The sequence below is a fragment of the Panulirus ornatus genome, chromosome 19 (genome assembly GCF_036320965.1).
Source record: "Panulirus ornatus isolate Po-2019 chromosome 19, ASM3632096v1, whole genome shotgun sequence".
Classification (NCBI taxonomy): domain Eukaryota; kingdom Metazoa; phylum Arthropoda; class Malacostraca; order Decapoda; family Palinuridae; genus Panulirus; species Panulirus ornatus.
In genome coordinates, this window is record NC_092242.1 from 60,177,219 (window position 1) to 60,199,753 (window position 22,535).

General features: G+C 38.8%; 2 protein-coding genes across 5 annotated transcripts in view; one reads left to right on the forward strand and one right to left on the reverse strand.

Moving 5' to 3' along the window:
- Window positions 1–22,535, reverse strand: part of Grip71 (WD repeat-containing protein Grip71) — a 209,319-nt gene that overhangs the window by 30,513 nt on the left and 156,271 nt on the right. The window contains exons 1-5 of one of the 3 annotated variants that reach the window (XM_071674002.1): window positions 16,061–16,283; window positions 12,504–12,605; window positions 11,799–11,929; window positions 9,986–10,105; window positions 3,945–4,085 (exon numbers count right to left, since the gene is read on the reverse strand). In XM_071674002.1, coding sequence (XP_071530103.1) covers window positions 3,945–4,085; window positions 9,986–10,105; window positions 11,799–11,929; window positions 12,504–12,597 — 486 coding nt within the window. In that variant the 5' untranslated portion in view covers window positions 12,598–12,605; window positions 16,061–16,283. Of the gene's footprint in view, window positions 1–3,944; window positions 4,086–9,985; window positions 10,106–11,798; window positions 11,930–12,503; window positions 12,606–15,852; window positions 16,284–22,535 lie in introns of those variants that run through there. The other 2 variants (XM_071674001.1, XM_071674003.1) reach the window with 2 other exon arrangements.
- Window positions 18,393–22,535, forward strand: part of LOC139755553 (telomerase-binding protein EST1A-like) — a 68,104-nt gene continuing 63,961 nt past the window's right edge. Inside the window, exons 1-2 of one of the 2 annotated variants that reach the window (XM_071673999.1) lie at window positions 18,398–18,487; window positions 20,813–20,901. The gene's annotated coding sequence lies outside the window, so the exon portion shown is untranslated. Of the gene's footprint in view, window positions 18,488–20,812; window positions 20,902–22,535 lie in introns of both variants that reach the window. The other variant, XM_071674000.1, reaches the window with a different exon arrangement.

The following is a 22,535-nucleotide window of genomic DNA, read 5'->3' on the forward strand; positions in this document are numbered from 1 at the left end:
ACTATTCCATAGTTTACTCTGACTGCTTCATTTATCCTCGTTCAGTCTAAGACAGCAAATTGTTCCCCATAGGCACGTTACAATTCATTCCATTTCAAACATGCATCTCTTCCTTCTTAATATCTAGGATCTGAGAAAAAACATATAAATCAAGAGCATTTGATTACCAAAAAGTCAGTACAGTATTGGTGAGAAGTGAAACACATATAAAAATACAAAATCCGTGATACATCATTACTATTGCTAACCCTTAATTTCTTCGCATTTCCTAGTCTCAATCACTAAGAAAATAATGAACATCAATAAACAACTGCATAAAAAAAGCAGTGAAAAGTTTTTATCGAGGATGTAAGGCGTGTGTACGTGTAGGAAGAGAGGAAAGTGATTGGTTCTCAGTGAATGTAGGTTTGCGGCAGGGGTGTGTGATGTCTCCATGGTTGTTTAATTTGTTTATGGATGGGGTTGTTAGGGAGGTAAATGCAAGAGTCTTGGAAAGAGGGGCAAGTATGAAGTCTGTTGGGGATGAGAGAGCTTGGGAAGTGAGTCAGTTGTTGTTTGCTGATGATACAGCGCTGGTGGCGGATTCATGTGAGAAACTGCAGAAGCTGGTGACTGAGTTTGGTAAAGTGTGTGGAAGAAGAAAGTTAAGAGTAAATGTGAATAAGAGCAAGGTTATTAGGTACAGTAGGGTTGAGGGTCAAGTCAATTGGGAGGTGAGTTTGAATGGAGAAAAACTGGAGGAAGTGAAGTGTTTTAGATATCTGGGAGTGGATCTGGCAGCGGATGGAACCATGGAAGCGGAAGTGGATCATAGGGTGGGGGAGGGGGCGAAAATTTTGGGAGCCTTGAAAAATGTGTGGAAGTCGAGAATATTATCCCGGAAAGCAAAAATGGGTATGTTTGAAGGAATAGTAGTTCCAACAATGTTGTATGGTTGCGAGGCGTGGGCTATGGATAGAGTTGTGCGCAGGAGGATGGATGTGCTGGAAATGAGATGTTTGAGGACAATGTGTGGTGTGAGGTGGTTTGATCGAGTAAGTAACGTAAGGGTAAGAGAGATGTGTGGAAATAAAAAGAGCGTGGTTGAGAGAGCAGAAGAGGGTGTTTTGAAATGGTTTGGGCACATGGAGAGAATGAGTGAGGAAAGATTGACCAAGAGGATATATGTGTCGGAGGTGGAGGGAACGAGGAGAAGAGGGAGACCAAATTGGAGGTGGAAAGATGGAGTGAAAAGGATTTTGTGTGATCGGGGCCTGAACATGCAGGAGGGTGAAAGGAGGGCAAGGAATAGAGTGAATTGGAGCGATGTGGTATACAGGGGTTGACGTGCTGTCAGTGGATTGAATCAAGGCATGTGAAACGTCCGGGGTAAACCATGGAAAGCTGTGTAGGTATGTATATTTGCGTGTGTGGAAGTGTGTATGTACATGTGTATGGGGGGGGGTTGGGCCATTTCTTTCGTCTGTTTCCTTGCGCTACCTCGCAAACGCGGGAGACAGCGACAAAGTATAAAAAAAAAAAAAAAAAAAAAAAAAAATAAAAAAAAAATAATACAGTTATCAAATTTGTGTACCAAATGGCTACTTAGTCTATCTATCTATGTACCTGTTTATCTAAACAATGGACTGCATTTTTTGCAAACCGATGAAGGGAACATGGTAGTACCTGCATATCCTTAAGTGTAATGGTTGCTGGCCATCTCCATGCTGCCAAGTATCAAAGACAACACGATTGGGTGAAACATTTATTAAGAAAAGTCCTGTCTACTTAGTTCCATAAAGTATGTAGTACTTTCTTGCACTAAAAAAACACACACACAAAAAAAATAATACTTGCCACAGCAAATATATAAAAGGGGAGGAAGTTGGTGGCCTCAAAAAATCTAGCAGAGGCTGGATGGGCAAATTGTTTAAGGCAAATATGGGGCCATAATAAAACCTGAACAATGGAATTTCTAAATAAATATCAGACTACCAGTGGTCCACCAGCATGAATGAGGCTGAATACGGAGACATCAACATGAGATAGATTTCATCCATCACTTCTGTGGTAATGATTACAAGTGCAACCAAGGTCATTTAGTCTCTAACCAATTACTAATATAAAACCTTAATATCGTGTAGGTAGTGGATGGTAGGCAGCCAACAAATGAAAGGGACAATACAGTACTACCCGTGTGGGTATCACAAGGGTTAAAGATGGCTGCATAGTGAGCCAGGACAAGTGGTTGTTAAGTTGCACTTCTCTGCCCTTGACAGCTGCCTTTCTTTCTGCCTCATTCACATGTGGACTACTGGCATTTTGTCCACAAACATACAATCTCTTGTTGTCACAAATAACACTTAACTCACTCTTCTCAACTCTAGATTTTCCTGCAGTGAGCACTATGAGCTATCCCAGCATTTTGGCAAAATGGTAGGAACAACAGATAGATGCAGCAGGTAGGAACATTTAGGCCAGAGCATTATGTAGAAACATTGGGTAGAAGTAATAGGTAGGAACATTTGGCAGGAACATTAAGTAGAAGTAGTCAGAGAGAACATTAGGTAGAAGTAGTGAGTGAGAACACTAGGTAGGAGCCTCTGTAAACACTGCACTAGAGTTGCCCTCTGCCAGTGGACAGTTAAGGGTGAGGCACTTAAGGTTAAGAAGTGGCACTGGAGTTCATCAGTTGTGGAGACTCTCTTGTCATGGCCACCCCCTTAAAGGAGTTCCAGCTGGGAAAAGGCATCAGAGATATAGATAAATAGACAGACAGAACCAAATAAGCAAATCATAATGGCCCAGCTGTTGAATTATTAACAAGAGAGAGCAAAAAGATTGTGCCCTTCTTGGAAGCTGTAGTTTAAAACAAATATATTCATTTACTTATTTTGCTTTGTCGCTGTCTCCTGCGTTAGCGAGGTAACGCAAGGATACAGACGAAAGAATGGCCCAACCCACCCACATACACATGTATATACATACACGTCCACACACACAAATATACATACCTATAAATCTCAACGTATACATAAATATACACACATAGACATATACATATATACACATGTACATAATTCATAGTCTGCCTTTATTCATTCCCATCGCCACCCCACAATATGTGAAATAACAACCCCCTACCCCCGCTTGTGCACGAGGTAGTGCTAGGAAAAGATAACAAAGGCCACATTTGTTCACACTCATTCTCTAGCTGTCATGTATAATGCACTGAAACCACAGCTCCCTTTCCACATCCAGGCCCCACAAAACTTTCCATGGTTTACCCCAGATGCTTCACACGCCCTGGTTCAATCCAATGACAGCACGTCGACCCCAGAATACCACATTGTTCCAATTCACTCTAGTCCTTGCATGCCTTTCACCCTCCTGCATGTTCAGGCTCCGATCACTCAAAATCTTTTTCACCCCATCTTTCCACCTCCAATTTGGTCTCCCACTTCTCGTTCCCTCTACCTCTGACACATATATCCTCTTGGTCAATCTTTCCTCACTCATTCTCTCCATGTGACCAAACCATTTCAAAACACCATCTTCTGCTCTCTCAACCACACTCTTTTTATTACCACACATCTCTCTTACCCTATTATTACTTACTTGAGCAAACCACCTCACACCACATATTGTCCTCAAACATCTCATTTCCAGCACATCCACCCTCCTCCGCACAACTCTATCTATTGCCCACACCTCGCAACCATATAACATTGTTGGAACCATTATTCCTTCAAACAAGTATGGGGCCACAATAAAATTATACACTAGAATTTGTAAATAAATATCGGACCATAAGTGGTCCACATGCATGAATGAGGGCAAATAAAAAGACATCAATAAGATATAAGGCTAGTCCTACGCATCTATGGGTAACCAAGGTCATTTAGTCTTTAACCTTGATAATTCTAATGAAAAACTGATTTATGCAACTGATTTATCATGCATACCTGATTGTCAAAAATCTTAAATGGCCCGGCTGTTGAATTATTAACAACAGAGAGCAAAAAGATGGTACCCTTCTTGGAAGCTGCAGTTATATGAGAGTCGCTGTGGTTGAAGGTGATTTGTGATATACAACCATCTGTCACCTGGAAAAAAAAGTACACAGAATGAGAAAATAGGAGACTCCTTTGAATAATTACAGAAAAGAAACCAAGTTTACAATCACAGGAGCCTCATGACTGTAACCTAAAGATTCTTCAGAATAAACCTAAGCTTTAAATCAAACATTGCATTTCACTGAATGGCAAATTAGTCTGATGAACATGAACTGATCAGAATTCATGTTTATACAGGATGTACATGAAGCTTTATCTTAATTCTGGAAAAGAATTTGCCATAGTAAACCACAGAATTTTACAAGAAAAATAGCTAAACAACAAATTAAAGGTTAGATGAAAAAATGAAATGATGAATTTCTAACTTTAAACTAAAATATTAGCAAATGGAATCATGTCTTAGGAAGAAGTTGTTCTATCTGGGATACCATTATTGCTGCCATACTGTTCTCCTAACTTAGTTAAAGATAATTACTAAAAAACAATGCTTTTGATGTTGCCTTCCAATGTAACAACACTATCAGTAAGACCTTAATCAAAGGTAAGCCAAATTATTAGAAAATTGGGAGTGTTTACAATGTTGAATGTAAACACACAAGTAAAACAGAAACTGAATGGTGCTATTAGCACAGTACTTCAGTATGAAATGTCGACCACAGTAATGTTATTGCTAAGCAATGACCTTGTTACAAGACCTTAACAACCCACTTACATTGAACCCTCATCAGATTATGCCACCAGATATGTCAACAAATGTTTTAATTGCTATTACTAATAACTTTAACCTATCTCCAGGTAACTTTAAAGCACATCTTATAACAACCAAATCATTATGAAAAACTGTCAAGAATATCTATCTATATCTATAGTCAAAGTGGATCATAGGGTGGGGGAGGGGGTGAAAATCCTGGGAGCCTTGAAGAATGTGTGGAAGTCGACAACATTATCTCGGAAAGCAAAAATGGGTATGTTTGAAGGAATAGTAGTTCCAACAATGTTGTATGGTTGCGAGGCGTGGGCTATGGATAGAGTTGTGTGCAGGAGGATGGATGTGCTGGAAATGAGATGTTTGAGGACAATGTGTGGTGTGAGGTGGTTTGATCTAGTAAGTAACGTAAGGGTAAGAGAGATGTGTGGAAATAAAAAGAGCATGGTTGAGAGAGCAGAAGAGGGTGTTTTGAAATGGTTTGGGCACATGGAGAGAATGAGTGAGGAAAGATTGACTAAGAGGATATATGTGTCGGAGGTGGAGGGAACGAGGAGAAGTGGGAGACCAAATTGGAGGTGGAAAGATGGAGTGAAAAAGATTTTGTGTGATCGGGGCCTGAACATGCAGGAGGGTGAAAGGAGGGCAAGGAATAGAGTGAATTGGATTGATGTGGTATACCGGGGTTGACGTGCTGTCAGTGGATTGAATCAGGGCATGTGAAGCATCTGGGGTAAACCATGGAAAGCTGTGTAGGTATGTATATTTGCGTGTGTGGACATATGTATATACATGTGTATGGGGGTGGGTTGGGCCATTTCTTTCGTCTGTTTCCTTGCGCTACCTCGCAAATGCGGGAGACAGCGGCAAAAAAAAAAAAAAAAAAAAAAAAAAAATCTATGATGCATGTTCCCAGAAGACCCTCAAGGGGGTGGTCAGTGCAAAAGAGTCCCCACAACTGGTGAATTCGTGCAACTTTTTAGCCCTCTGTGTCCCACCCTTTACATGCCACTGGCAGATGGCAACTTTAGCACAGTGTTTTGAGAGGCTCCTACCTAATGTTCCTATCAACTACTTCTACTTAATGTGTTTATCTAATGTTCCAATCTACTACTTCTACCTACTACTACTACCTAATGCTCCTGTCAACATTCCTACCTAATACTTCTATCTATCGTTCCTGCAATTTTGCCAGAAGGCAGGGCTCGCACGTAGTGTTCACCTTAGGAAAATCTCGAGGTATGAAGAATGAGCTGTGTGAGTTAGGGTTGTCAAATTATGTGAGACAAGGAGAGATTGTATGCTTTGGAAAGAATGCTAGCAATCAATGTGTGGGTAAAGCACAAAGAAAAGACAGCTACCTGGGTCAAGGAGTGCAACTTGATCACCAACAAAATGCTGGCTCACTACATAGCCATCACTTACTCTTACAATGCACAGGTGGGTAATATACCTTCCTGGTTGGTGGCTGCCTACCAACTACTACCTACCTATATGTAATAATCTCACTTTCATCATGAAATTTTAGGCTTGGAATAATTTTTACCCATAAAATATGGGTATGAAGTCTGTTGGGGATGAGAGAGCTTGGGAAGTGAGTCAGTTGTTGTTCGCTGATGATACAGCGCTGGTGGCTGATTCATGTGAGAAACTGCAGAAGCTGGTGACTGAGTTTGGTAAAGTGTGTGAAAGAAGAAAGTTAAGAGTAAATGTGAATAAGAGCAAGGTTATTAGGTACAGTAGGGTTGAGGGTCAAGTCAATTGGGAGGTGAGTTTGAATGGAGAAAAACTGGAGGAAGTGAAGTGTTTTAGATATCTGGGAGTGGATCTGGCAGCGGATGGAACCATGGAAGCGGAAGTGGATCATAGGGTGGGGGAGGGGGCGAAAATTCTGGGAGCCTTGAAGAATGTGTGGAAGTCGAGAACATTATCTCGGAGAGCAAAAATGAGTATGTTTGAAGGAATAGTGGTTCCAACAATATTGTATGGTTGCGAGGCGTGGGCTATAGATAGAGTTGTGCGCAGGAGGATGGATGTGCTGGAAATGAGATGTTTGAGGACAATGTGTGGTGTGAGGTGGTTTGATCGAGTAAGTAACGTAAGGGTAAGAGAGATGTGTGGAAATAAAAAGAGCGTGGTTGAGAGAGCAGAAGAGGGTGTTTTGAAATGGTTTGGGCACATGGAGAGAATGAGTGAGGAAAGATTGACCAAGAGGATATATGTGTCGGAGGTGGAGGGAACGAGGAGAAGAGGGAGACCAAATTGGAGGTGGAAAGATGGAGTGAAAAAGATTTTGTGTGATCGGGGCCTGAACATGCAGGAGGGTGAAAGGAGGGCAAGGAATAGAGTGAATTGGAGCGATGTGGTATACCGGGGTTGACGTGCTGTCAGTGGATTAAATCGGGGCATGTGAAGCGTCTGGGGTAAACCATGGAAAGCTGTGTAAGTATGTATATTTTGCGTGTGTGGATGTATGTATATACATGTGTTTGGGGGTGGGTTGGGCCATTTCTTTCGTCTGTTTCCTTGCGCTACCTCACAAACGCGGGAGACAGCAAAAAAAAAAAAAAAAAAAAAAAAAAAAAAAAAAAAAAAAAAAAAATCAAACTTCAGTAAAAATTTAAGCCTTACTAATTTTGCATATTCAAAATTTCTTTATCTTAAAGCTACAAGGAACAGAAATTTTGTGAGATACTGTGCTGCCAAACTGCCTGTAGAGGTAACTGATAACAAACAATCTAGGATGCTCTACAGCTTACATTTAGAATGAGATTAGGAAGCTACAAGTGTCTTTAAAAAAACTAAAAAATTACAGTCAAGTCTCATAGTCAAAGGTCCTGTGAAGCACTCTTTTATAATGCAACAGTATCACTGACAATTTTTTTTGTCATGAAAAAGAAACGCAATCTAAACATTATAGTCTAAGGATATGAGAATGACCCCTACCACTTCAGAATTGAAGACTGGAGAAAAAGAGGGCCTTCTTGGAAAAGAGATCCCCAGGAGATTCATTCTTTATAATGTCAGGATCCACTTGAAAGCAGCTGGTCCCAATGACATCTTTGACAACATTGTCCTTGATTACATTAGGTTGTCGGTTCATATACTGAAAGCTCTGGAATGGTAAAGCACTTAAATAAGCAGTTCCCCTGATGTTGCTACGGAGAGAATGTGATCTGCCATTTACCAAAGAGAAACAGAATGGCATGAATCTTGTTATCAAACAGTGCTCAGCTGTGTTGCTATCCATAAAAAATTGGATCCCTTGACAATAGTGTCAGAAAAGGCAGTCACTTTTACATATTAGTACCTCATCATCTCTCCTTTGGCCTTGATTACCATCTGCACATATCTGAGCATGGAATTGGCAAGGTTTCTGAAGTACAGGTTGAACCTCTTAATTCAAACCACAGAAAAGCTGGAAAACAGAACTTGACCCCCAAGAGAATCCCCTATGTAAACATATGCTCAACACCTAGTCTTACCAGCTCATTCCACATACATACTGCTGTGTTATCAAAGGTAGAACAAAGCTTAAAACAGGAAATAATACAACTATTAATGCTTCCAAACAAGGTTTTTTTTAATTGTTACATCAGATTACATCAGAAGTACCCCCAGATGGAGTCTCCTCAATATCTTGGGCAAGTGTTTTTCATGGCATCAATGTCAATACAGGGCAGATTCATCACCATTAAACACAAAAAGCACAGATTATACACTTGTTCTGAGGCTGAGTTTTCCACTGCCACTAACTGTGCAAATTCATCCACAAAATTTTTGCAGCTTTGTGACAAGCAGTTAATGTAATGAATGACCATAGGTTGGTAGTTGGATCTGGTCAACTCTTGTCATTCTTGTTTTCTTGATATTGTCAAGGCAGCCAACCAGCGTTGCATCAGTCCCAGCCAGGCAGCCAGCTTATACATTCTCTCCCTCTGTACATATTGCTGTTGGTTATATAATAGAGAATTGGAGTTTTTATTGATTCTTTTAATATGACCTTACACTACAAGCTTCCGTGTCAGTACTAGGCTTTTCACCGCACATACCATGGACTGAAATTCCATGTCTCCACTTAAGCTTGTGTAACCATCCTTGCAAATATTCACGGTCATAGTCCAACTTTTGTTCTCTATGAAAAACTTTGGCCTGCTCAATAAGCATCTCCCCAGAAATGCTTACACCTTCATTATGTGGGAGCTTAAACCAATTTATAAGTACACTGTCTTATTCTGTACTCCTGGCTCCTTTCAAAGTTTTCCTAAACTTTAAATTTTTCTGGCTTTCATTTTCTGCAAAAAACTGAATGCAAGAAATTAACAGGACTATTAATTAGCTCAGCTGCAGTCTAAACAGATTTCGGCACCTTTTCACTGCTAGCAGCACCACCCTGGTGGCAAATCCACAAACTAATGATGGCAGAGTCAAAACATGCAGGGCAATGGGAGTTACCAGACCACAAAGCGCCAGATTAGAGAGGTACAACCTGTATTTTAGGTCGATAGGGTCTTGATCTGAATGAAGCGAAGCACTGATGAGATGCAGGAAACAGCATTCTGAGCACCTCGTGTGCCAAGAAATCTCACTTGTACCCACATTTTCTTGCTTCCAGGAAAGAATTCGGGCTTTCTCCTCCCTGAAGAGATAGCCAACCATCTTAAAACACAAGTGGAAGAAACACAGCACCTAAAAGTGAAATAAGCTACATGAAGCAGCAGCCAGGAGTAAAGTCATTTCCTCAAGATAGTCCAGGGTACACTTGAAGAGAATTGTTGGTTCTCACTGCGTTAAAAATAGCAATCAGATGTAACATAATTTCACCCTCAAAGTGTCATACGCTTGTTCCCACAATAAATTTTGGCTGCATATTGCCTCTGAAAATATGTGGGGAGGCAGACCATGTTTTTTTATGGACACTCCCAGGTAAAAGGCACAAACTTCAGTTATTGAGAGTGGTGGGGTTCCCTGACAGCTTGTCAGTACCTCACCACGCAGGTCAAGATATAGTGACTGGGCCAATAGAACAAGCAACAACTGGTCTCATAGATATTACTATTGCCTAAGAAAGTAAACACTCATGGATACATCCTGTTTTGGGAGGTGTATTGGTGTTCAACCCCCTCCTCACAGGATGCATTCTCTAAGGTTCTCACAGGGCCCAGCCTAAAGATATGACATTCCAAACTTGAAAATCTATATTTACATTCTCTTTAAAACTTACCGAAAACACCTTCTTCTGCACTTGTGACTTTACATTCCAGATACACACAGCACCATTTCTATTCCCAACACCCAAGTAATGTGGAGACCGACTTGCAAACTGGATACATGTTGGTGCTTCCTGAAAAATAAAAGTCAATACAATAAGCAGCAAAAGAAATCTATGGAGTTGCTTAAAGGAACTGACAAGCTTTGATACACAAGCTATTTTTTCAAATAAACTGCTATGCTCACTCTAAAGTTTGCCTTTAATTCCATCCAGGACAAATAATTGAAACATGTTCTTTCATTACAAAGAAAATCCTTCCAAAAGAACATTCAAACGAATCCTATGCCTTCCCTGCCACATTTAATTTTCTTCAAGTATAATTATCACAAGAACAATTCCTATGAAAGAGTGATAGTGTTACCCTGGCCCTTTCTTAAGGCTCCTGCAGCCCAAGGCTGCACTACTTCCAGTAGCAGAGAAAAGTAGATTCCTTTGAAGTGAGAGGTGATAAGACTGTACTCCCAAAGATTCAGCAAGCGAAGTTCAGTAATACCTTTCGCTGCAATGCCATAAAGACCATAAGCCTTGCTTGTGTCCAGAGAGAGAAGCATTTTTTGGACAGTCTAAAAAGAGATTACTGGGAGGGGCACAGGCCTAGTCAGAGGAGCACGGGATGTGATGGAAAAATACAGTCATCCAAGGTGAAGTTAGGAGAAACAGGAACCAAAGAATGTTGCTTTGTCAATGGGAGAGACAGCTATAGTACTGTCAGAACAGAAAAGTGAAGGAAATGTTGAAAGACAGAAGTTAGTTAGAGATGCCCTTTGCTATAGACCAGAAAAACCTATCAGTGGATGATTAGAAGTTATTGCACTTCCTTTCAACAAATGAATGCTCTGCCTCATAGATAACATAGTTGCATTGATTATGAACAGTGATGAAAGCTGAATGGGAGTCAGAGGAAGGAGAGTTCTTCCCAAGCCCGATAAGCCTGATCCCTTCCCTGAATAGCCTCGGAACTGGAACAGTTGAACCATGGATTGAAAGAAAAGGTAATTTTGGAAAGTCAAAAGAGAAGTTATGTAAGAATGTAAGATATTCCAGTCAGCCTTGCTGAGGTGCCAGTATAAGAAGAGGTTGCTGGAGGGGCAGATGCCATTATGGGTGATCATATAAGCTACTTGGGGGCAAGATTGCATAGTTACAGCGGGATGGACTTGAGGTGAAAAACAAATCCAGAATATTAGGTAAGTGCTCACAGCAGTCAGAAATATAGCATGAGCAATAATTTGCTCTAAATCATAAAGAATTGAGAACATGAGGGTTTCAATCCCTTTACCATCCATATTGTAGGAACTCAAACATTCCTTATGAACACTAAAATCCCTGAAGTAGAGGATCTTGACTTGTCTCACAGCAAGAGTTTAAATAGCTGAAGAAAAATATAAAATTTGTAGAATTAGGAAAGCAACAGGAGACACAGAAAAATTGTGGTAGTTGGGAGAATGACCTAGAGCCACATAAAGTAAAAGTTTGAGGACTCAAAGTCCTTGAGGTGTACAGTGGGTGTGTTGCTGTTGTTTGTTTTGTAAATTTTTCAATGATCTTGGACATTAATCTTTTGTTCTTAATAGAACACATGGTTAAACTAGCTTTCCCAAATGGATATCTTATTGATTTATAAAAAGCAAAATTTACAGATGATCTACCAAAGAAAAAGTACAGTATCAAAATTCAGGCAAAACGAATGGGAAATTAATCTACTTTCCATTTTCACCATGTCAACAATAATAACATTTTCTAATTAGAAAAAAGAAAAACTTACAACTCCTCGTACAATCCCAATACTTGCTGTTGACTTGGCGTTAACTGCTGACAGAAAAATGTCATTCCCCGTTTCACCCAAACTTGCCAGACACTGGCCGTCCTGATTCCAAGTCAGTCCATTTATACGACCTAGAATGTTATATTTATGTTATACAGATCAGGAAACCAATGGGAAAAGTAAAATGTGGTAAGACTCCTCACTTCAAAACTAACATGAAAAATGCTGAAGGAAGCATGTGATTGGGTGCATACATTTTGGACTATGTACTGAGATCTATATATCAATAATATGTAATGGTATAAACTTGGAGACTGAACAAAATGACGTGTAATGTAAACATGAGGCAAACTAATGGTTATCCTCTGCATCATTACATATTCTTTTTTAAAGTGGTCAGTCATGAAAACTGAACAACCCTATGACCTCTAGATTTATCACTTCAAAACTACACTAAATTAGGTATATGAGAATGAACTCCTTTAATCACCTGAACTTCCTTATAAGAGGTATATTATACAAATAATGAGAGATGGTGCAAGACTAAGGCACATTTTACTGTATCATACTGGAAAAGCATGTTACCATTATGCTTGATATTATAATAAAATCATACTTAACAAGAAATTCATTACACTAATCACAAAACATATGTTTGGTGAAGACTGCAAAAAGTGATGATAGATAGTTTTTATGAAGACTCACCATTTTCTGATGTAATTTCTTGATAAAGAGTATAGTTTTGGGGGTTCCACAGTTTAATGGTCTTTCCAGATGTAGCAAGCATCGTCTCACCCATTCTTGATTCTGTAACATTTCAAACACCATAAACATTATTTGAAGAAACCAACTTTCATCCAGAATTTTAAATGTATGCCCTGAATCTGCCTCATTCAAGTTCATCCATTTCCAGTAACTATCCACATTCTCCTGACATTTAAAACCATGTTCCCTCACTCACCTGAATATATCACAAACTGCTTGAAAAAATTCATTATCAGAGCCTTTTTAAGGTAGAGAAATATTATGTTTTCTTCAAGAGATGATGTAATACTGAAAACCTGTCATAATGTGGTTTCACTAGAAAGTGTTTGATGAATTAATACCATTCTTTGCTCAACATAGAACACTACCATCTACGATGCATTAGGGAAGCCTGCAATAAATGCTTTTTGCCAAAAATTTATGCACTACAGCAAACCCAAAGTTAAGGGGGCTGAAGTGGCTATCTGATGACTCTCATAAGCTGTGCAACTAGCTATGTTCTTTACCCTCACTTCAAAGGCAACTGCTTACATCAGCTTTCCTACCTTTTCAAAACATTAGAAAGCAGTGTACAGATGTTTCATTATTTTTCATGTTCGCCACTTCCCACACATCAGTGAGGTAGTGCCAAGAACATATGGAAAATGGCCTCAATTGCTCACATACAATCTGTATCCATCATGTATAATGTACCAAAACCAGAGCCCCTATCCACAATCAAGCCCTACAGACCTTTCCATGGTTTCCCCCGACCACTTCACATGCCCTGACAGCCAACCAACAACAAGTTAAACCCTGTAAACCACATTGCTCAAAAGTGGTATATGCCTAATACCCTTCTGCATGTTCAGGGCCAAAGCCTTCAAAGCATCTTTCACTCCATCCTTCCACTACCTCCTTGGTTTCTCCCTTTTCCTTGTTCCCTATACTTCTGACACATATAACATCTCTGTCATCCTCTCCATATGTCCAAACCATTTCAACAAAACTTCATCAGCTCCCTCATTCATACTCCTCTTATTACCACACCTCTTTCTTACCTCATCATTTCTTATATCATCAAACCTCCTTAACCAAATATTTCCTCAAACATTTAATTACCAAAATATTTATTTATTTATTTATATTTATTTTGCTTTGTCGCTGTCTCCCACGCCTGCGAGGTAGCGCAAGGAAACAGACAAAAGAAATGGCTAAACCCACCCCCACACACATGCACACACACACACGCGTCCACACACACAAACATACACATCCCAACGTACACACATATATACACACACAGACACACACATATACACACATGCACACAATTCACACTGTCTGCCCCTACTCACCCCCATCGCCACCCCGCCACACATGGAATAACATCCCCCTCCCTCCTCATGTGCGCGAGGCAGCACCAGGAAATGACAACAAAGGCCCCATTCGCTCACACTCAGTCTCCAGCTGTCATGTAATAATGCCCGAAACCACAGCTCCCTTTCCACATCCAGGCCCCACACAACTTTCCATGGTTTACCCCAGACGCTTCACATGCCCTGATTCAATCCATTGACAGCACGTCAACCCCGGTATACCACATCGATCCAATTCACTCTATTCCTTGCCCGCCTTTCACCCTCCTGCATGTTCAGGCCCCAATCACTCAAAATCTTTTTCACTCCATCTTTCCACCTCCAATTTGGTCTCCCACTTCTCCTCATTCCCTCCACCTCTGACACATATATCCTCTTGGTAATCTTTCCTCACTCATTCTCTCATGTCCAAACCATTTCAACACAGCCTCTTCTGCTCTCTAAACCACAATCTTTTTATTTCTGCACATCTCTCTTACTCTTTCAGTACTTACTTGATCAAACCACCTCACACCACGTATTGTCCTCAAACATTTCATTTCCAACACATCCACCCTCCTCCGAACCCGATCATCTATAGCCCATGCCTCACAACCATATGACACTGTTGGAACTAGTATTCCTTTAAACATAACCATTTTTGCTCTCTGAGATAATATTCTCTCCTTCCACACATTCTTCATTGCTCCCAGAACTTTGCACCCTCCCCCACCCTTTGACACACCTCTGCTTCCATGGTTCTATTTGCTACAAAGTCTACTCCCAGATAACTAAAAAACTTCACACTGCTTTTAGCTTCTTTCCTCCTACACCATATAATCTTAACACCTTTTGCAAGGCAGCTCGGTGAACCCTATTATATGCTTTCTCCAGATCCATAAATCTCACTCATACAAATACATGTTTTGCTATCCATTTCTCACATTCATTCTTTAAAGCAAACACCTGATCCACACATCCTCTACTTTTTCAAGCGTGACTGGTACTTTCTGACTAAAAAATTTGACACCGAGATAAATCTTGACTGAAAGTGAAGATTTAATTAGTTTTATCAAATTTTACAAATGCGTTATTACCTAATTCTACTTTAAAACTCACATTTCCCAGATACTCTTCTGTTACCTTATTCAGTATCGTGCTATGAAATAAAATGTTCCAATTCATGGTCCACAGATATCTGTTTACTCAAACTATATGCAGCAACTAAAACATAAATAGGGTTCTACCTAAATGATAAAATCCACGAGGATTGCCGAATGAATGTTCATATAGACATGAACCCTATTATATACTTTCTCCAGATCCATATATTACAAATCCATTACTTTTCTGTATGTATATTTCTGAGCTTGTTTCATGCTCTCCATCCTGATAATGAAATGCCATACCTCCCAATATGCAGTGTTAACATCACACAACCTGACTTAACAAAAGTGCATATATAAGCAAATTTCATCTGTCGATTGGGTTTCAATCTAAATCAATAATGTATTTAACCAACCCTGCTGCAATCCTCTTGGATTTCATTCAAGAACACTACATAAATCATTATTTCTTACAACTAGTGTCAGTGCAGAGCTAAAATATACTCTAACCCTGGAAATTTACATAAGTATTGGGTTAAAACAGGCAAACCAATTCACCTCACCTAACCCCTATCTGGGGGTGGAAGCCCCTAATCCAAGGCTACCTCAATAAATCCCAGGATTGGCATAAGGGAAAGTAACAATGACGCCAGAGCAATACTTCACAGAGAGTAAGATATGAAAATATATTCATTATGAATCTGAACAAACACTCATAGTGAAATAACACAAGACACCAACGTTGACGTCGGCAAAATAACCACATATGTATTAGATCTCGTTAAATCTGCCATAACGCTAAGATTAACACTTATGGGACAGTACACAACCACAACTAATATTTACCTAAAATGGACAATCTCTTGACAATCAGATTTCTGGTAGGTCTATTACGATGAAACTACTATGTCTGGGTGGGGAAACATGTCTGTTGTGGGGCACCTTTGGTATTTCAAAGAAAAAAAAAAACTGATACGAAGTCAAAGGGATTACTGGGAAAGAAAAAGTAATCACAAACAGAGGGTGAAATGTATCAAACAGTACTATTACAGGCCTTCGTAAACTCAAATGCCACTTGTTAGATCATCAACAGTGGGCACCTGGATCTGGACGGGATTTGAATGAACAGCTTGACTAAGTTGACTAATGTTGCCAGACACTCTAATCCTAAATTCCAAGGGAGAATATAAATTCCCCAAAGTCTCACATTTCTAACTTTTAGACCTTTCAGTGAAACATTTATGTTTCATGAAATGATCAGGCAAATAAGCACAGTAATGTTAATCAAATTCTAAAGCTGAAAAAATGTTAACAAGTTAACACGGAATTATCAAGAAAGCGATTCTTTTAAAATGAAATTATACATTTCAATTCTCTTTTTATTTTTACATTTCAATATAACACAGGTATCTTCACTGCATTGCAATGGTCTGAATCATTTGCATTAAAAATTATGCATATCGACGTGGCAACTGTAAACAGGGAGCTTAAACAAAAAAGATATGTATATGAGAAGAAAAAGTTATTTCAATTTTGTTTTCGCAATTTGAGTATGATATTGTACCTTCATAGCTTTCTAATTAGTGTGAATCACTTCAACTACCCACATCTGGCCACATCTTTAGAAGGTCATAAATATAAAAAATGAAACAATGATAATCAACTAAAGTTTTAAAGGAGTAATCCAACTAATAATTTGGTTGACAATATGTTTCATTGTTCTGATATATATACTGCTGAGAAAATTCTTTTGAGCTGTGTCACAAGAATGGGGGATGAATAACAGACGAACAAGAAAATATGACTAAAAGGGGACATCAATTACTATCTCTAGTCTTTATTTTTATTTGTATTTACTGCCAAAGCTCCTCAATGTTACTGTCCTGAGGTTCATCAATTTCAGTGTTTCTTAGTTCACACGATTCCTCATCTATCTCGCTTGTAACTTATTAGTGCCCTTATATCCACGAAACATAGCAGACTATTTCAATGAGATTTACACATTCCTTCAGAACTGTTTTAGGAGCACGAAAATTCATATATTAGAATATTGCGCTTCTAAATGGAAATCTTTAATTTGACTTACAACTCTCAAATTAAGAGGTGTAAGCAGCGTTTCCCGGAAACTAAATAGTTTGTAGAAATAACATTGGTGTTATCTCTAGCTGATGCTGTAACTTTGGCTGTTAAATATAATCGTAGGAAAGGAGACTAAGCTTGAGCGATCTTTATAGAACATCAACAGTAGTTTTTACCTTTGATGTAACAATCCTTAATTGCTCTACATACAGTAGATACTGACTCATACACTGAATAGAGTTGAGGTTTTTCATACGGTATCTTCATTGAGGTCATTCAAAAGCAGTAAGATGAACAGCAGAGGTTGTTAGTATAGCCTATTAGCTGGATCTTCAGGTTAACCAAAATATTCTCTGCTGCTAAAATTTTTTCTTTACAGACAGCATCAGTGATATATATTTACTCATCAAATTGTTTCAAAAACTCGAGAGTACTACCTGCATGGAGAGTTAGCAAGTTTGACCAGGATAAATCAATTCATGTTTTAAGAAGAAACTAGGATGATAACTATAAGGTACTAACTTGGATGACTAGGCTGTTAAATTGAAAAAAAACTATATTTCATAGTTTTACTATGCTATTAGCTTGGAATAATAGGCCTCTAAATTTCATGAATACTTTCCCTTGCCTTTTCTATTTCCCTTTCATAATCCTCTCTCTATTTCAATTATGGCCCAGCCATAACTTGATCTTGTAATTTGAAAAAAAAAATAAAAATACCTTAAGTTCTCTTAAATGACTACTCCAAAAGTTTTACCTACTTTAACGTCCAACTATCCCACATACTCCTAACTCACCACTATCACCTTCCTAAGCCTAGCGGAATACTTTTTAACGCTCCAAAACACGCTCATATCTCTGTTATAATTATGAGACATTTAAAGTCTATATAACCTTTTTTAACGCTCCAAAACACGCTCATATCTCTGTTATAATTATGAGACATTAAAAGTCTATATAACCTTTTTAACGCTCCAAAACACGCTCATATCTCTGTTATAATTATGAGGCATTTAAAGTCTATATAACCTTTTTTAACGCTCCAAAACACGCTCATATCTTTGTTATAATTATGAGGCATTTAAAGTCTATATAACCTTTTTTTAGTAATAGATGTTGCCTAACCTTACCTAGTAATTATTTCCCCGTTACCCGCCTATGTTACGATTTATTCTCTTTTCGGATTATATACGTAAGTTATCCCAATTACTTTCCATTTCTATTTTTGGGAAGTAAAGATATATTCAAAGGCTTATAATTTTCATGACTCATTTTCTTTTCAGGTTGTCAACATTTTAAGAAGTAAACAAACATTGGCCACAGTGTCCTAGAGAAACTTCAACTTCTGGTGCTGTCTTGTGGTTTTATTCCCAGTTGGAACTAATTCACAGTCTTTGTGCAAGTATGCAATTTGTATAATGTTAACTTATCCTTTACGTGGTAATTAAAAGTGTCACACTTTTTGAAAAAATTGACATACGATGGTACTAGACATGGCATCCATATATTGCTACGCAACTAAAGGAAAATCATCAAACGTTGTCTTAGAGGCTGGGGATAGCATGCCTTTGCATTGAGTATGGTTAATGGGATAGTAATACTTCGGCCACGCGGCAGTGCTAGCAGTGAATAAAGTGATTTTATCTATCGTGATAATGATATCGAGAATAAGAATGGCAGAGCGTGTTTTGAAGCGTTAAAAAGTATTCCCCTAGGCTAAGGAAGGTGATAGTGGTGAGTTAGGAGTATGTGGGATAGTTAGACGTTAAAGTAGGTAAAACTTTTTGAGTAGTCATGTAAGAAAAACTGAAGGGATTTTTATTTTTTTACGTTAGAGGCTCTAGCCATGGCTGGGCCATAATTGAAATATAGAGAGGATTATGAAAAGGAAATAGAAAAGGCAAGGGAAAGTATTCACGAAATTTAGAGGAAGTTAGAAACTTGTCTTTTGAAATGTGCCAGGTCATATTTATTGGGAAAGATATAAGAGGGTGGAGTGATCCAAAGCTTCGAGGTGTTTGGAAAGAAACAGTTATTGTAACGGCCCACCTTTAAGTTGTCAACAGCCACACAGTAATCATGTGATATAGCAGCTTGCCAAGTGTTGCATGGTCTAGCTAGTGGTGGGGAAGCACATGCAGCAAGCTCTTGGGAACGAAAAACAAAGTCATACTTATAGCAGTGGGAAAGTGAATCAACATTGTAGTGTAGGGCAAGTTAGCCTGAGAGAGTTTATAAAACTGACTCTTTCGACTTCATTCTATCATGTAAGGATGCAAAGCTAGAATCATCTCGGATGTGAGAGCAGTACTTCATCCAAGGACAGACCAATCCTTTGTACAAATAGTAACTGTTCAGAGAAAAAGAAATTCAACACCTAAACAGGACTCCTAGTTTCTTAGAGGTAGATTTGGCTATTTCTGTAACATAGGGTTTCCAAGAAAGAGGTAATGTTACAGTAAGACCAAGTATGTTCATTAAGTCAAGAGATGGAATTACAGAAATGTCAGAAGAGGGGAAATTTTTGAGGGATTTTCAGTTGAGAGATTGATAGAAACTAGGTCTTGGAGGCATTAAGATTACTCTGCGTGGAATTCCATACTCTGTACTTTGATGTCCATTATGCTCCTGTTATATTATTCTGTGGCTGTTGTTTGACAGTGATTAGTTATTTTTTGTCATGTGCCAATCACTGACAAGACCTGTCAAGTATGCTTAATCTTGACGATGCAATCATACTTTTTGCTGTGTAATGGTTCAGTTCTCCTTCCTCTGCTGTGTAATGTTTCATTTCTCCTTCCTTCAAATATATCTTCATACTGACACTCTATCGTGCTATCCCTAGGTTATCAGTTTGTTTTCCAGAAATGGATTTCGTAATGTTCTGAATAGAGATGAAATCCCATGAAACGAAATGAAATGAAAGATAAAATTAAAGCAGACTGTCCCATTCCTGTCCCTAGACTCCTGAAGGGTGATTATATTGATATCATTCTGTAGCCTAGCTGGATCTGTTATTGATTTTTACATAATTTTTATCCTTTTCAATCAAATTTCTGAGTTAAGCCCATTCTTCCTGCACAGTCTCCCATTTCATGAAAGGTTTTCCATTTCAGCATCTTTGCATTTTACAGAAACCTTGCTGGAGCTCTCATTTGTTAATGCATGCACTTCACAATCCTTTGATTTCTTTCTTTCCCCTTAGTAGACATTTTATTGACAGAAGTTTTCAAAAATATCTGAACCTTTACCTTTCTCTTTCCTTTTTTAGATCTGCTTCATTCACAGCTTTATTCTGCTTATCTTTATTTATCACTGTATCAAGGTTTTCAACATTGATTTTGCAAAAGCTGAAACATACTCTGCACCCCACATCCCAGAATTTCTTGCTCAGCTTCAATACTAATTTGAAGGGCTGTATCTTTCTCTCTTCTGCAACTTGTTTATCATCTTGGTATTTGATATTGATAACCTTCCATGCACAAGCGCTGTTCATATCCCTTTTGAATCTTCCTGCCAAGCATTATAGGGGTCACTGCCTCCACCATATGCATGTTGTCACATCTAATCATTGATATACCTATTTTTACTTCAGTGTTCTCAGAATAACTCTGTTGTTGGACATTTCACAGACTTGGCCTCATTTTACATGCCAATTATCCAGCATTGTGAGTTCCCACAATTACAACATGGCTTGAATTCTCTAGCTTTGCTCTTGTCCCCACAGATGCTGGATTCATGCCTCTTCCAGCAAAATTTGCCAAGTGGGTCCCGTTGACAACTCCAGGCCATGTATCCTCGTCTGCGATATATCAAGTACATTATTAGTTGTTCCACATATGGTGCCACCTTCCTGTACCCTGATCTGGTGATGAAAACTTTATCTGAAACCTTTCCTCATTAAGACAATGACTTAGCTTTTTTTTCATTCCTTATTAAGTGCTACTTGATCAAAACAAAGCTTCTTTCAAACTCCTATATTAATTGCTGCTTGACCTATACAAATATCTCATCATCCAGTAAAAATTTTGGATCCATCCAATGTTAAGGGGTACCTGAAGACTATGACCTTTGTAAGCTACTCTCTTTTGTCTGGTAAATTCATCACTATTCCCCAATACCCAACAGTTGTAAACATCTCCTCAGCTTCTGTGGTCCTGACTAAGATAAGACTTATGTATCCTCTCCTCCTTCAGAAGTGGCTTAAAACTGCAATGCTTCTGTCGTAGTTGTACTGCCCATTTTGATTTGTCAAGGAAATTCATGGTGCATGACTGTGGTAAAACTAATCTTTTCCTTCCATGGTTTATTTCTTGGTATGCATGTTCTTGTCTGTATTATGTAATTTCCACATCTTGCTCTGACTATGCTGTATCTCTAAGCATCTTGTTACTGTTATCTTCATCATAATTTTCCTCGCCATGCACTTCTGGTTCACTCCCATTTTTCTGTCTCTTCTCATGTCTCTCATCTTCATTCTCGCTTCCTTCCTGTTGCCAATCTATCTCCCTCATCCATTTACAGTTCCCTTTCTTTTCAAAATCTTGTAATGGCTATATTTCCTCACCTGACTCTTTTCTTGATTCAACATTCATGTTAAACTCATCACTGCTCAACACTCAAGTCCACAAGAACTTCAATTCTTTTGATTTCTTTAAGCTTCTGCATTAACTCATCTGGTGGTATTTCACTTTTCATGGAACAATGTTGACAATATAAATGTTATTAATGCACATGTACTTCAGTAATGTATAGATGTAGTCTCACAGAACACAACCAATCATTTGTCCAGTCAAATTTCAGTGTGAACTTGGACACACTTTTTTTTTTTTCAGTGACAGATGAAGATAGATTTCATTGTCACATACATTCTCTAGCTGTCATGTGCAGTACCTTGAAAACACAGCACCCTATCCACAACCAAGCCACACAGACCTTTTCATGGTCTCCCCCTTACCATTTTATGTGCCCTTGTTCACTCCATTGACATCACATCACCCCGTTTACCACATTGTTCCAGGTAGTGTGATCCCATCCACACCTCTTACCCTCCTGCATATTTTGGCCCTGACTACTCAGAATGATTTTCACTCCATCCTTCCATCTCCAGTTTGGTCTCCCCCTCCTTTTCCACTCCACCTCTGACACATATATCCTCTTTGTCAATGTCTCTTCACTCATTCTCTCCATATGTCCAGTCCATTTCATCACACCCTCCTCAGCTCTCTCAGTCACACTCTTCTTATTGCCACATCTCTCTCTTACCCTTTCATTACTCAATTGATCAAACCACCTCACATCACATATTGTCCTCAACCAATTAATTTCCAGCATATCAACTCCTCTCCGCACAGCCTTATCTATAGCCCATGCCTCGCATTTGCATAACATTGTTAGGACTACTATACCTTCAGATATATTTTCCCTCAAAGATAATGATCTCTTTTTCC